At 44.6% G+C, this 14,203-nt stretch overlaps 1 protein-coding gene across 8 annotated transcripts in view; it reads right to left on the bottom strand.

Moving 5' to 3' along the window:
* Window positions 1-1,134, bottom strand: part of LIN54 (lin-54 DREAM MuvB core complex component) — a 62,149-nt gene extending 61,015 nt beyond the window's left edge. For 2 of the 8 annotated variants that reach the window (XM_043906323.1, XM_043906330.1), the window contains exon 1: window positions 991-1,134. Coding sequence is in view for 4 of the 8 variants with exons in the window: in XM_043906327.1 (XP_043762262.1) it covers window positions 238-259 (22 nt within the window). In the remaining 4 variants the exon portion in view is untranslated. Of the gene's footprint in view, window positions 1-237; window positions 392-433; window positions 900-990 lie in introns of those variants that run through there. The other 6 variants (XM_043906325.1, XM_043906331.1, XM_043906327.1 and 3 more) reach the window with 6 other exon arrangements.
* Window positions 1,135-14,203: the final 13,069 nt, after the last annotated feature.

Genomic DNA, 14,203 nt, shown 5'->3' with positions numbered 1-14,203 from the left:
AATTTTTCTAAAAAACTAAATTGGCTACCTTTGCTAATTTCAGATCTGATAACCACCCATTTTTTAAAAGGTGAATTCTGTGCCCAGCATTCAACTACAGCATAAGCTCTAAAAGATCTGTCTGAAATGAGCAAACTGAATTTCCAGGTTTCGAACAGAGCCACTCTACTGTCTTTTTTTAGAAGTTAGTTTAAGAAGAGAAGGGTAGAAGCTGAAGAAGGCATTTCATTTCCTTACCTGGCTTGAATGACAACTCCATAGAAAAGTCGATAGCTTCAGGCTTAAACAAGTGCTATCATCACCCAGCCCAGTCGCCGTTTTCTATATGCAGCCGGCTAGACGCTGAGAGTATCCAGCCTTCCCAATTTTTTCATCTGTAAACTTTACTTCCCCACCGCCAGCCCCGGCCACCCGCACTCCGCTTGGTGCTTACCGTTGCTTGGCCAAGCTAAGTGCTGGCCCGCTCCCTACCCCGTGCACCTCGGGAACATTATGACATTTGGCCGGTGGGCTTCGCGAGGAAAACGGACAGACCCGAAGAAGACACTACAAAGGGGCACAGGAAGGACGGGGCGACGGGCAGCAGGGAAAAGGAGGGGCTGGTACAAAATGACACAGCAGCCAAACCGGTTCCCAGAAACCCGGGGCCGACACGGCGGCTCCTCGGGCCGCGTAGCGTGCGTGTCAACAGCCGCGGGAGCCCTTCCTCCGGATCGCCGGGAAGGGCGGGCTGCCGGCCGAGAGCCGGCCCAGCCGGGTGACAGCCGCCCTCTCGAGTGCCGGCGGGAAGGGGCAGAGCCCGGAGGATCCTCCCGCCTCCTGCGGCCCGGGGGATGGGGCGCGGCGGCCCCCAAGACTGCAGGTTCCCGCTCTCCGCCACTAGCCCTCTAGCCCGGGCTCCCGGAGGGGGCGGTCCGGGGCCCCCGCCCGCGCGTCCCCTTTCCCGCCCGCCTGCCCAGGGGCCCCCCACCCCGGGGGGCTGACACTCACCAAAGCCGGCGGCGGCGCCGCCGCCTCCTTCTCACGCCGCGCTCCCTGGGCTCCCAGCAGCCGCGGCGGCGGCGGCGCCTCCGAGACACAGACCCGGGTTTGTTCAAAATCACGCGCCCAGCGCCATTCCACCGCCGCATCCCATAATACGCTGGGCCCTCCCCTCCCGCGCGCCCCTCTCGGCCCGCCCCTCCGCTCGGCCCGCCCCGCCTCCCCGGCCGGCTTCCTTCCCGCCCCTTCCGCGGCGCCTGGCCCCGCCCCTTGGCAACCCTACCCGGCGTCATCCCGCAAGGCGCCGCGAGTGCGCTCCGGCTCCACGTGACGCCGAGTGGGCGCTCTGTCAAAGCTTTCGCACGGAATGTTCCATCCGGCTGACCCCGGGGGGGGGGGGGGGCGCGGGGGAGGTGTGTGTGGGGCGCGGGATCGCGCCTGCGGTTGAAGGGACTGCCTCATCGTCCAGCTTTCCTTGTTTGGAAGTCTGTGCAGTAGGTGCGATTTCCAGCGTCTTGCCGCTGTTTGATGTGCTTACGTGGGAAAGTGATTGGTCGTCACATAATGCCAAATCTCTTAGTTTCTGAGGCGCTGGTTTTGCAGGGGTCACTAAAAAGCCCCTGGAACAGCACGCAGAGTTAAACTTATTTTGAAAGGGACTTTTTTTTTTTTAGTGTACCGCCAAAACTAACACAATCCAAATTCTTGGTATTTGGTCACCTTTTCCTTGTATTTTGCCCGCTATTCTTTTTATAAAGTAAGAAAAGATACCCAAATTTGGAGTCGGATCAGCACACGCACAGAGATTCCGTTAATAACTGCCCTGTGTGAGACAAAAATTGCAGATGAAACAATAGAATATATACAGAGTATACATAATATAAATGGTGTGGTACAGTCTGTAATTGCTAATGGAGCACGGAGGACATACAGGTCAAGGAGGGAGGCTGTAGCTTGGGAACACAATGGAGGTGAGGCATGCTGTAGTGGAAGCAGCAGTCACTTAGGAGTCAAGCAATCCTGGTTTCAAATTCTGGCACCTTCACTAATTGGTATATAACGTTATCAAGTTTCTTTTCCCATCTACAAAAGAAAAATAACAAAGCTTCCTAGGGTCCCGACGATCATGTAAAGTGAGGTGTCAGCAGCTACACACACTGTCTGCCTCAAACGTTAGTTCTATTTTGCCAGAATCAACAGCACACCCAAATTCTATGGTTAGGATTTAAGCAAACCAAGTGGCATGAAATTAGCAGAGGCCGGGTCTGTGCAAGAAAATGCTGAGAAAGCGGAATGATGCCCAGGCGTTATTAAGGATCAGCAGGTGAGTTCCATTTATGAAGAGCTTTGCGGGCCAGTGTAAGAAAACAAGAGTCGGACACGACTGAAGCGGCTAAGCAGCAGCAGCAGGAAGAAAACATCCTCGTGGGTACCATGGGGCAGCTCTGGAAGGAAGAAGAGAGTGAGATGGGTACCCAAACCGGGCTGGAACCTAGGGAAACAGAGACTGTCCCGCAAAAGGAGAAAAATTCTCAGGTTATTCCACAAGGCTAGCATAATCTGGATACTAAAAACCCCCCAAGGCAAACAGCACCAAAGGAAAGGAGAATTCTATTCTCACTATGACTTTGTTACAAACACAAAATTGAGTATGAAGACATAAAATCCAGTAATGGAGTAATAAAAAAATTCACCCCATAACAAAGTACACTTCATTCCAAGAATGATGATTTAACATTAAGAAATCTACTTAGGACCTTTATTAAATTAAAGGAGAAGAGCCAAATGATATTTCTTAGAGATGTTTCATATAACATTCAACAGCCATTTCTCTTTTTTTAAAGTGTGTAATTCAGTTGTTTTTAGTTTATTCACAAAGTTATGCTACCATCACCACAGACAATATTGGAGCTTTTTTTTTGTTTTTTGGCCTTGCTGTGTGGCCTGCAGGATCCTAATTTCCCAATCAGGGATGGAACCCAGGCATCCTGCAGTGGAAGGGAAGAGTCACAATCACTGAAGCACCAGGGAATGTCCTCAACAGCCATTTCTGAATTTTAAAAATGCTCAGTAAAAACTAGAAATAAAAGCACAGTTCCTTAACTGGATCAAGATTGTCATCAGGAAACAACAATAATATCATACATTAAAAAGGCAGAAGCACATTAAAATCAGGGACCCACAAGGATGCAGGGTTATAACAGTTATTTAACATTTTTCAGGGCATCCTAGCTAAATGCAATAAATAAGAACATTAAATAGAGAGGTTTAAATAGTGGAAAAAAGAGACAAAACGGTCCTTATTAAAAAATAATCACAAAGAGCTCAGTGTTGTGGTTAATTGCATGGCCTCTGGAGCCAGACTGCCTGGGTACAAATTCTGGCCCTGTTTCTTAGTAGCTGTGTGAACCTAAGCAAGTTACTTTCCTCTTGCACCTCCGCTTCCTCATCTGTAAACTGGAAATAAAGTATCATCACAAGGTTGTCATGAAGATTAATAAGGTATAAAGCACATGGAAGAGTACCTGGCATGTGGTAAGCACTCATGACTGAAAACCAGTAATAATCAAAGCTACAATATAGCCTGAAATAAATCTAACTTTTTACTTTTTCAAGGGGAGTATTCTTACCCCCTAAGAACCACGGTTCAAACAAAAAGGAAATTTTGTTTATATTTGCCTCAGGGCTTTTCCAGATGGACTAAAAGTGTTTATTTAGCAAGTATTTGTTAATCATCTACCAAATCCTAAACACTCAGCAAGGCAGTGAGAATGAAGTGGTGAACAGGACAGAGGACAGAGCACTCTATCCTATGGAACTTTCTGCCACGGTGAAACTGTTTGTACCCAGGTGTATCCACACCATCTGATAGAGTAGCCACTTGTCACCTGTGGCTGTCAAGCAAAGGAAAACATGGCTAGTGTGAATTTTCATTTCATTTCATTGTCATTAATTTGATAAATAGCCACACGTGGCTAATGACTACAGCACCAGACAGCACAGTGTTACAGGAAGTAACAGGCAAAAACTAACAAGAAAAAAGTAAGAGATTTTAAATAAAAAGAGTTTCTTAGGAAGATATTAAAACAAAACAAAACAAAAAACTAAAGGATGGTGTAGAGGTATGAGTTGCTTAGATGAAAAAGCAAAATGTATTACTGGACACCTATTATGTGCCAGATATACTGCTAGATACAAACTACACACAAGTTAATAAAATTTTCTTAAAATATATTCGTTTCCAAAAGATTATTTAGAAGTTCCTTTGCTCTTGGGTCCATTTTCATATATTCAGATGTCTCTATAAAGCAACCATCATGTGTAAATCTATATAGGTGTAATCATCACTTTTATTTCTTTTTCACTATCACATAACTCTTTTTATAATAGATACACAAACCCCTTATCAACAATTTTAAAATCCAAAGTGTTTTGAAAACTGAAAAGTTTCTGGAAGCTTATGGCAAACTCATTTAATAGGAAGAGCAATATGACAATAAGGTATTAATGTTCTCTAGAACATCTCATGTGAATATACATATATGTCAGTGCAGAAATATGAATGTGTTTGATTATGGAATTTGATAAAGGCTAAAGAGTTTGGAAGGAACTTTCTGAGGTGGTGGAAATGTGTTTGACCTTAATTGTGGTCTTCGTTGCATAAGGGCATATACCATGGCCTAAACATTGAGTGTACTTACAATGGATGTGTTTTATTATAACACATGTGTAAATTATCCATTAAAGTTAGCGTTAAAAGGGGAAAAAAAAGACAGTTCTTAAAATTTGTGCCCTTGCTTTCTAAAATTCAAAATACCCTCAATTCCAAAACACATCGCTACCCAAGGGTTCGGAATAAGGGAATGTAGATCAGTATTAGGGATTCCCTGGTAGCTCAGCAGTAAAGAATCCACCTGCAATGCAGGAGTCACAAGAGATGTAGGTTTGATCCCTGGGTCAGAAAGATTCCCTGGAGGAGCCATGACAACCCACTCCAGTATTCTTGCCTGGAGAATCCCACGCACAGAGGAGCCTGGTGGGGCTACAGCCCATAGGGGTCGCAAAGAGTTGGACATGACTGAAGCGACTGAGACTCACGTATGCCAATCAGTATCGCTTTGAACACATGCCAGGTTTTTTCACTTATGGTGCAGGATGTGATTAATAATGCCAAACCATCTAAAAAACAAAACCAACCACTAAAATCATCTGTTGATGCTAAGTAAAGTTCATTTACTTCTCCTCTGGCTTTATGATTCCTTTGCCTCCGTATTAGTCATTTTTGTTTTTCTACTACAAGGGACAGAAGTAGGGGCTCCTCTGTTATGTTCCGATGTCGTTGTCCCGTTCGGGTTATAACCATCTCTGTGGTTAGGAATGGGGTTTTCCCTTGGAGGAAGTAGATATTGCCAATATCAGTCATCCTGGGAGGCACATCTTGAGACAGGATATGGGAACTTGAAAGAAGGGTTTACACAGAGAGAGGGAAGTGCTTCTTCTTTCTCAGCCTTGCTTAGTCGGACTTGGACACATAAGAGTTCCAGGCTTCCCTGGAGGCTCAAATGGTAAAGAATCTGCCTGCAATGCAGCAGACCCCGGGTCGGGAAGATCCCCTGGAGAAGGGAATGGCAACCCACTCCAGTATTCTTGCCTGGGAAACCCCAAGGACAAAGGAGACTGGCAGGCTACAGTCCAAGGGGTCGCACAGAGTCAGACGTGACTGAGCAATTAACATACATTCTCAAAGAGTTTAATGCGTTTGAAGGAATATGGCCCTTTCCATCTAGTTGGGAAAAGAAAATGTCTGCCTCCAGAAAGACTAAAAATTAGGAAGAGGTTTTTTAGTTGACTTCTTTAAGTATTCAATTTGTTTATTTTTTTTCTTTTTGGCTGTGCTGGGCCTTTGTTGCTGTGCATGAGCTTTTCTCTAGTTGTGGCAAGTGGGGGCCTCTCTTTAGTTGAGATGCGTGGGTTCTCATTGCAGTGACCTCTCGAGTTGTGGAGCACAGGCTCTAGAGCTGGGGTTCAGTAGTTGTCGACACGGGCTTAGTTGCCCCTCAGCACATGGAATCTTCTCGGACCAGGGATCACACTGATGTCCCCTGCATTGGCAGGGAATTCTTAACCACTAGAATTGTGGCTCAGTAGGTGAAGAACCTGCCTGCAATGAGGGAGACCTGGGTTTGATCCCTGCGTTGGGAAGGTCCCCTGGAGAAGGGAATGGCTACCCACTCCGGTATTCTGGCCTGGAGAATTCCATGGACTGTATAGTCCGTGGGGTTACAAAGAGTCAGACATGACTGAGTGACTTTCACCTTCAGAACAACCCAGGGAAGTCTTTGCTTTTCATTGTAATTATAAAATATGTTAAAATTGTCATGGCTTATAATCACAAACATTTATTTGTCTCCTGGTTTAGCCTAGATCGCTGGGCTCAGGTAGGCTAGGTAGGAACCTAGGCTTTTGGTTGGGCTCCCATCTGTTCCATATATTTTAATTCTGGGCCCAAGCTAATAGGGCAATAGCTACCTAGGGCACACTCTTCTCCTAATGGATCACAGGAACACAACAAAATGGAGTGGAAAGATGGTATCCTTTTTAAGGTTCAGTCAGTTCAGTTCAGTTCAGTCACTGAGTCCTGTCCAACTCTTTGTGACTCCATGAATTGCAGCATGCCAGGCCTCCCTGTCCATCACAAACTCCCGGAATCTACGCAAACTCACGTCCATCGAGTCGGTGATGCCATCCAGTCATCTCATCCTCTGTCGTCCCCTTCTCCTCCTGCCCCCAATCCCTCCCAGCATGACTCTTTTCCAATGAGTCAACTCTTCACATGAGGTAGCCAAAGTACTAGAGTTTCACCTTCAGCATCAGTCCTTCCAATGAACACCCAGGACTGATCTCCTCTAGGATGAACCGGTTGGATCTCCTTGCAGTCCAAGGGACTCTCAAGAGTCTTCTCCAACACTACAGTTCAAAAGCATCAATTTTTCAGTGCTCAGCTTTCTTCACAGTCCGACTCTCACATCCATACATGACTACTGGAAAAACCATAGCCTTGACTAGACAGACCTTTGTTGGCAAAGTAATGTCTCTGCTTTTTAATATGCTATCTAGGTTGGTCATACCTTTCCTTCTGAGGAGTAAGCGTCTTTTAATTTCATGGCTGCAGTCACCATCTGCAGTGATTTTGGAGCCCAAAAAAATAAAGTCTGACACTGTTTCCACTGTCTCCCCATCTATTTCCCATGAGGTGATGGGACCAGATGCCATGATCTTAGTTTTCTGAATATTAAGCTTTAAGCCAACTTTATCACTCTCCTCTTTCACTTTCATCAAGGGGCTTTTTAGTTCCTCTTCACTTTCTGCCATAAGGGTGGTGTCATCTGCATATCTGAGGTTATTGATATTTCTCCCGGCAATCTTGATTCCCGCTTGTGCTTCTTCCAGCCCAGCATTTCTCATGATGTACTCTGCATATAAGTTAAATAAGCAGGGTGACAATAGACAGCCTTGATGTACTCCTTTTCCTATTTGGAACCAGTCTGTTGTTCCATGTCCAGTTCTAACTGTTGCTTCCTGACCTGCATATAGGTTTCTCAAGAGGCAGGTCAGGTGGTCCAGTATTCCCATCTCTTTCAGAATTTTCCAGTTTATTGTGATCCACACAGTCAAAGGCTTTGGCATAGTCAATAAAGCAGAAATAGATGTTTTTCTGGAACTCTCTTGCTTTTTTGATGATCCAGCAGATGTTGGCAATTTGATCTCTGGTTCCTCTGCCTTTTCTAAAACCAGCTTGAACATCCCCTCTGCTTTAACTTGGTGGCTCAGATGGCAAAGAATCTGCCTGCAGTTCAGGAGATCCCTGGGTTGGGAAGATCCCCTGGAGAAGGGAATGGTTACCCACTCCAGTATTCTTGCCTGGAGAGTTCCATAGACAGAGGAGCCTGCGGCGGGGTCTATAATCCATGGGGTCACAAAGAGTCAGACACGACTTGAGCAACTAACACCCCCTTTAATCAACGGGCACACTGTCACTTCTACTTATGTTCCATTGGCCAAAACAAGTCTTACAACCAAGCTCAGCATCAATGAGATGGAGGGTATATATTTCTTTGTATTCTAGTGAGAGGTACTGCCAAGGGTATGGATGTATTACAAATTCTAGTACAAAGAGGAAATGAAGAATTAGGAGCATTGATTCCAACCAGCAGAGGAGGAAAATGTGAAGATGCAGTGTACATCGGCCTAAACAGGTATAGCATGGGAGGAGGTCAGAGCACTTTCGTACTTTATAATCTTCATGAAAACACCCCTTTTCTTGGACAGAAACAAATGACCCTTCCATCTTTTGTAAATTGCAGTGCTTACACAGAATTAGCCTCCTTATTCCAATGAAACTGTTATTCTTTGTTCTTCCTCTGTAAAAATTCTAGACCTGGCCCTGACCTGGAGCCTGTGAACTCACAAAGCTATCCACAAAGCTATCTGCTACATAGTTGTAACTTACTGACTATAGTAACTAATCTGCTTTCAGTTGCAAGTCACAGAAAGCCCAAGGAAAAGTAGCTTGTATATTTCATTCATTTTTTTTAACTTTTAATTTTGTATTGGAGTATAGCCAATTAACAATGTTGTGATAGTTTCAGATAGACAGCAAAGGGACTCAGCCCTATATATACATGTATCCGTTCTTCCTCAAACTCCCCTTGTGTCCAAGATGCCACATAACATTGAGCAGAGTTCCCAGTGCTGTATGTAGGTCCTTATGGGTTATCCCCATGTTTTATTTATTTATTTATTTGGCTGTACTATGTCATAGTTACTAGGGGTCTTTAGTTGCAACATGCTAACTCCTAGTTGTGGCATGTGGGACCCAGCTCCCAGACCAGGGATCAAACCCAGGCCCCCGCATTGGGAGTGTGGAGTCCCAACCATTGGACCACCATGAACTGTCTGCACAGCTCATAAAATCAATAGCATAGAAATAGACTTCTCTAGGATAATTCAGTAGAGAAAAGATATCCTGAAACTTCCTGGCTCTTTCCTCCTTGCCATACCACAGTTCTCAAGGTTTTAATCCACAGGCTTGCCTTCCAGTGGCTGTCATCTAGTAGCATACGCAGACATAACACACACAATACAAATATTAACCACAGGGGAGAGATATTTCTTCCCCTGCACTACTTTTTATTGGCAAGATTAAACTTGTCCCCCGGAAGACTTCCCATCACGATGCACTGGCCAGATCTGGACTGCATATGTTGTTTTAAACCATTCATTATCAAGAGGAAATGGAATTACAATAAATGGCCTAGAGCAGGGTTGGCAAATTAAATTGCCTCACAGGGCATGTTCGGCCTGCTTTTGATGGCCCACAAGCTAAGAATGTTTCTGTATTTTTACACTTGTAAATGGAAGAAGAAGAAGGGGAAAGGGGGAAAGGGGGAAAAGAAGAGGAAGACGAAGAAGAAGCAGAAGCAGCAAAGAGGACAATGTGACTCACAATATCTAAAATACAATTTGGCCCTTAACAGAAAACGTTTTCAGGCTCCTGCCTAGATCGACCATGATCTACCTTAGGGGAAGAAGAAAGGCCTACCTTCCCTGAGCACAATACCAGTGTTAGGTCTGCCACATCACACACGTGTAATTTCCTTCTGTTCTCCCCAAGCCCTGAGTTAAATCTTAGAAACCATTACTGAATGGTTCCATCATCTATCACTGCTGGGGTAAACTAAAGGAAAAGGCAATGTGCAGATGGGTGTGAGGATGTTATGGGGGAGCAGTGGGTTTTCATTTCTGTTTTGTTAGAATGATAGCGTTTACTGAACTATCCCCAAAGAAAAGGTACAGCTTCAGGGAAGACCATTAAAACGTAAGGTGCAGACACCTACCCTTTCATCACTGCAACATCTCACTCCCCTGTCTTCTGAATCGCGTCATTTGTGGCCCTTCTGTGCTGTGCTTAGTTGCTCAGTCATGTCCGACTGTCTGTGGTCCCATGGACTGTAGCCCGCCAGGCTCCTCTCTCCACAGAATTTTCCAGGCAAGGATATTGGAGTGCATTTTCATTTCCTACTCCAGGGGATGTTCCCCAACCCAGGGATCAAACCCACATCTCCTGTATTGGCAGGCAGATTCTTTACCATTGAGCCACCACGGAAGCTGTGAACTGGAGAGATGGAGGTAAATATTATATATGCCTGGAAATGGGCATGCATCTTTTTCTGCTAAGCTCTTAGTGTAAGAGGCTGAGTTATTCTAGTCAGGAGTTGAGCTGGGCTTGGGTTCTAGTGTTGCTATGGTTACCTTCAGTGCATCATCATTTTCAAATTCCTCTAAAGTTATTTTCTGCTTAAAGTTGGGGCTGATTTTCTAAAGGTTTTTTTTTTTTTCTCAGTGTTACTGTCCCACTTTCAGCCTTTAGGTTTTCTGTGCTTTTATCACTCAGAGGAGTCCCTCCAAGCTCATGCGCTCCTCCCAGCAGTAATCTGCTTGTTACTTGGTCCTTACTAGACTGCTTGTGGTGATGGGGAATGAAGAGAGTTTCCTGTGGTCCTGTTACAGGTTCATTCTGAGGCAGGCTCTGTGTCTCTGGGTTTTGGGGATCCTGACCCTCTCTGAGCATTATGACCTCTAATAGTAGACAGTTTCCAGGCCACTCTTCAGGATTAGAGGTTTTGCTCTGGGGACCTTTTGTTTGTTTGTTTCATTTTTCCCATTTTTCCAGCTGCAGGAGGGCTTTACCTGTCCCTTGGAGAACAACTGGGGTTGCTGCCTTCTCCCATCAGTTTAAGTCTTTTGTTCCTTGCGGGAGGAGGGTCTGGGTTTCTTCCTGCTTTTCCTGCAATGACAGCCACTCTTCTCCGCTAGGCTTGAAGGACACAGAAGTCTTTCCCTTACCTTCCACTCTGCCCCCGGTCTTTGTCCGGGCTGCTCAGTGGTGCTCCCTGGAGAAGAGCCTGTGAGTGGATATGAACTCTTTATATGATTGTGGTTCCCATAGGGTTCTACGAGCATGTCAGCCTGCACTTGTATCTGCGTGCTAAGTTGCTTTAGTCATGTCCAACTCTTTGTAACCCCACGGACTGTAGCCCTCCAGGCTGCTCTGTCAATGAGATTTTCCAGGCAAGAATACTGGAGTGGGTTGCCATTTCCTACTCCAGGGGATCTTCCTGACCCAGGGATCGAACCCACACCTCTCATGTTTCCTGCACTGGCAGGCAGGTTCTCTACCACTAATGCCACCTGGGAAGCCCCAGTCTGCACTTAGTCATTAGCAATGTATTTAAAAATTCAGCAGAATTCTACCTTCCTCTTTGTATGGCTGCCCCATCTTCCTGCCCACTCTCTCCCACAGGTGACACGGTGCCTGCATCCCCTCTGCATTTAGAAGCACCTGTCTTTCCCGAGATTTCACATCATGAGTTGCCCTATGTCCTCAGCTCTTTCAGTGGCTTAATAAAATCTATGATTCTTTAGGTTACCTAGATTACTGTTGTATGTAGCGAGCAATGCTTTTTCCAGCTCTCTCCAGCTAAACAGAAGCTGGAAGTCCTCTGGATGTTATTTTATTAAGGGGGTTTGAGGGTCTCTATTGTTGAACCACAAGGCTTACACAGTTTTTCCCAGGACAATCCTTCTGCTTACTCTCTCAACCCACCCCTTCCTATTTGTATTAGTAGCCCACAGACTTCTTGCTTTACAACACATGTTGAATATCTGCTTCTGGTTGCTGCCATGGTTGGTGGCAGATTTGGATCATCCTCTTCACCTTCCCAACATGAGTTCCTACTCAGCTTTGGATTTGTCTACTCCTTGATTGTAATGCCCCCAGAGAAGGGAGATTTCGATGGAAACACTAGCATATTCAATGATGCAGGGATTCTCTGAATCTCCTATTTATCCAACTATGTTCTTTTTGAAAAGATTTTTTGATGTGGACCATTTTTAAAGTCTTTATTGAATTTGTTACAATATTGCTTCTGTTTTATGTTTTGATTTTTTGGCCACCAGGCATGTGGCATCTTAGCTCCCCGACCAGGGATCAAACTCACACCCTTTGCGTTGGAAGACAAAGTCTTAACCACTGGGCCACCAGGGAAGTCCCTATCCAACTATGTTCTTTACTCAACTTAACAAGTATTTTCTGAGTGATTACGTAATACAAAGCACACAGTTCTGGGTACTGGGTGGCTTACAAAAAACAATCAGGCTAGCACATCTCTTTCACCCATTTCCAACCATATGACTCCACTTGAAACATGAACACAGGGGAACCAGCAGACAGACATGGCGGGCATTAGGTGGCACAAATAAAGCCTCAGGGTGCAGTGAGTCTAGAGGTAGAAAGCAAAGAAGATTGTCACAATGGATAGTAAAGAGAGTGTAGCCTGTGAACATCTATGGACCTCCTGGTGGAACAATAAGACCTACCCTGGCACTATTATTTAGAGGATCTGTTGGTCATCTTGATATCAGAGCACCTTTGAGGAAGCCACACAGTTGTGTTGGAACGTCTCTTCCACAGAGGTTCTAAGAGCATAGCCTTTGAAACCATGAGGGAAGGCAGGAGACAACTTAAACCATAAACATAGAAACACATAGATAAAAGCACCCTAGAAGACTAAATTCAATACATACACCCAAGATTATGGAACAAAAAGCATGACTTTGTTCCCTTTTAAAATTAAGGTTTTACACTTAGTGAAATGCACAGATCTTAAGTGTACAGTCTGATAAGCCTTGATATATCCATACACCTCATGTAACCCACAACATATGGGACATTTCCATCACTTACACCTCTTGCTATCTCCCAGTAAATTCCTACCCTTCTCCATATTCTTCTTTTTAAGCACCTTCTGATTCTCTATTATCATAGATTAGTTTTTCCCAATTCAGAACGTCATATAGATGGAACCATATTACATGCATTTTTTTTAATGTCTGGCTTGTTTCACTCATCATATTGTTTCTGAGATTCATTTATGTTGTTGCATATATCTGTAGTTTTTCCTTTTCAATGCTGAGTCGTATTTTATTGAATAAATATACCACACTTTATTTACCCACTTTCTTGATGATGTGTTTTTTGTTTTCACCTTGTTGTCATTGTTCAGTCCCTCAGTCGTGTCTGACTCTTTTTGACCCCATGGACTGCAGCACACCAGGTTTCCCTGTCCATCACCAACTCCTGGAGTTTGCTCCAACTCATGTCCATTGAGTTGCTGATGCCATCCAACCATCTCATCCTGTCGTCCCCTTCTCCTCCTACCTTCAGTCTTTCCCAGCATCAGGGTCTTTTCTAATGAGTCAGCTCTTCACATCAGGTGGCGAAAGTATTGTAGCTTCGGCTTCAGCATCAGTCCCTCCAATGAATATTCAGGATTAACTGGTTTGACTTCAGTCCAAAGGACTCTCAAGCGGCTTCTCCAACACCACAGTTAAAAAGCATCAATTCTTCAGTGCTCAGCTTTCTTTATAGTCCAACTCTCACATCCATACATGACTACTGGGAAAACCATAGCTTTGACTAGATGGACCTTTGTTGGCAAAGTAGTGTCTCTGCTTTTTAATATGTTGTCTATGTTGGTCATAACTTTTCTTCCAAGGAGCAAGCGTGTTTTAATTTCATGGCTACAGTCACCATCTACAGTGATTTTGGAGCTCCCCAAAAATAAAGACTGTCGCTGTTTCCATTGTTTCCCCCATCTATTTGCCATGAAGTGATGGGACTGGATGCCATGATCTTTGTTTTTTGAATGTTGAGTTTTAAGCCAGTTTTTTCACTCTCCTCTTTCACTTTCATCAAGAGACTCTTTAGTTTGTCTTCACTTTCTGCCATAAGGGTGGTGTCATTTGCATATCTGAAGTTATTGATATTTCTCCTGGCAATCTTGATTCCAGCTTGTGCTTCATCCAGCCTGGCATTTCACATGATATACTCTGCATATAAGTTAAATAAGCAGGGTGACAATATACAGCCTTGACATACTCCTTTCCCAATTTGGAACCAGTCAGTTTTTCCATGTCCAGTCCTAATTGTTGCTTCTTGACCTGCATACAGGTTTCATAGGATGTAGGTAAGGCAGGTAAGAAATTCTCATCTCTTGAAGAATTTGCCACAGTTTGTTGTGATCCACACAGTCAAAGGCTTAGAGTAGCCAATGAAGCAGAAGTAGATGTTTTTCTGGAATTCTCTTGGTTTTTTGATGAT

Source organism: Cervus elaphus, chromosome 6 (genome assembly GCF_910594005.1).
Source record: "Cervus elaphus chromosome 6, mCerEla1.1, whole genome shotgun sequence".
NCBI classification, from domain to species: domain Eukaryota; kingdom Metazoa; phylum Chordata; class Mammalia; order Artiodactyla; family Cervidae; genus Cervus; species Cervus elaphus.
Note: the sequence above shows the minus strand (reverse complement) of the source record. Positions and strands in the feature narration are given on the sequence as shown.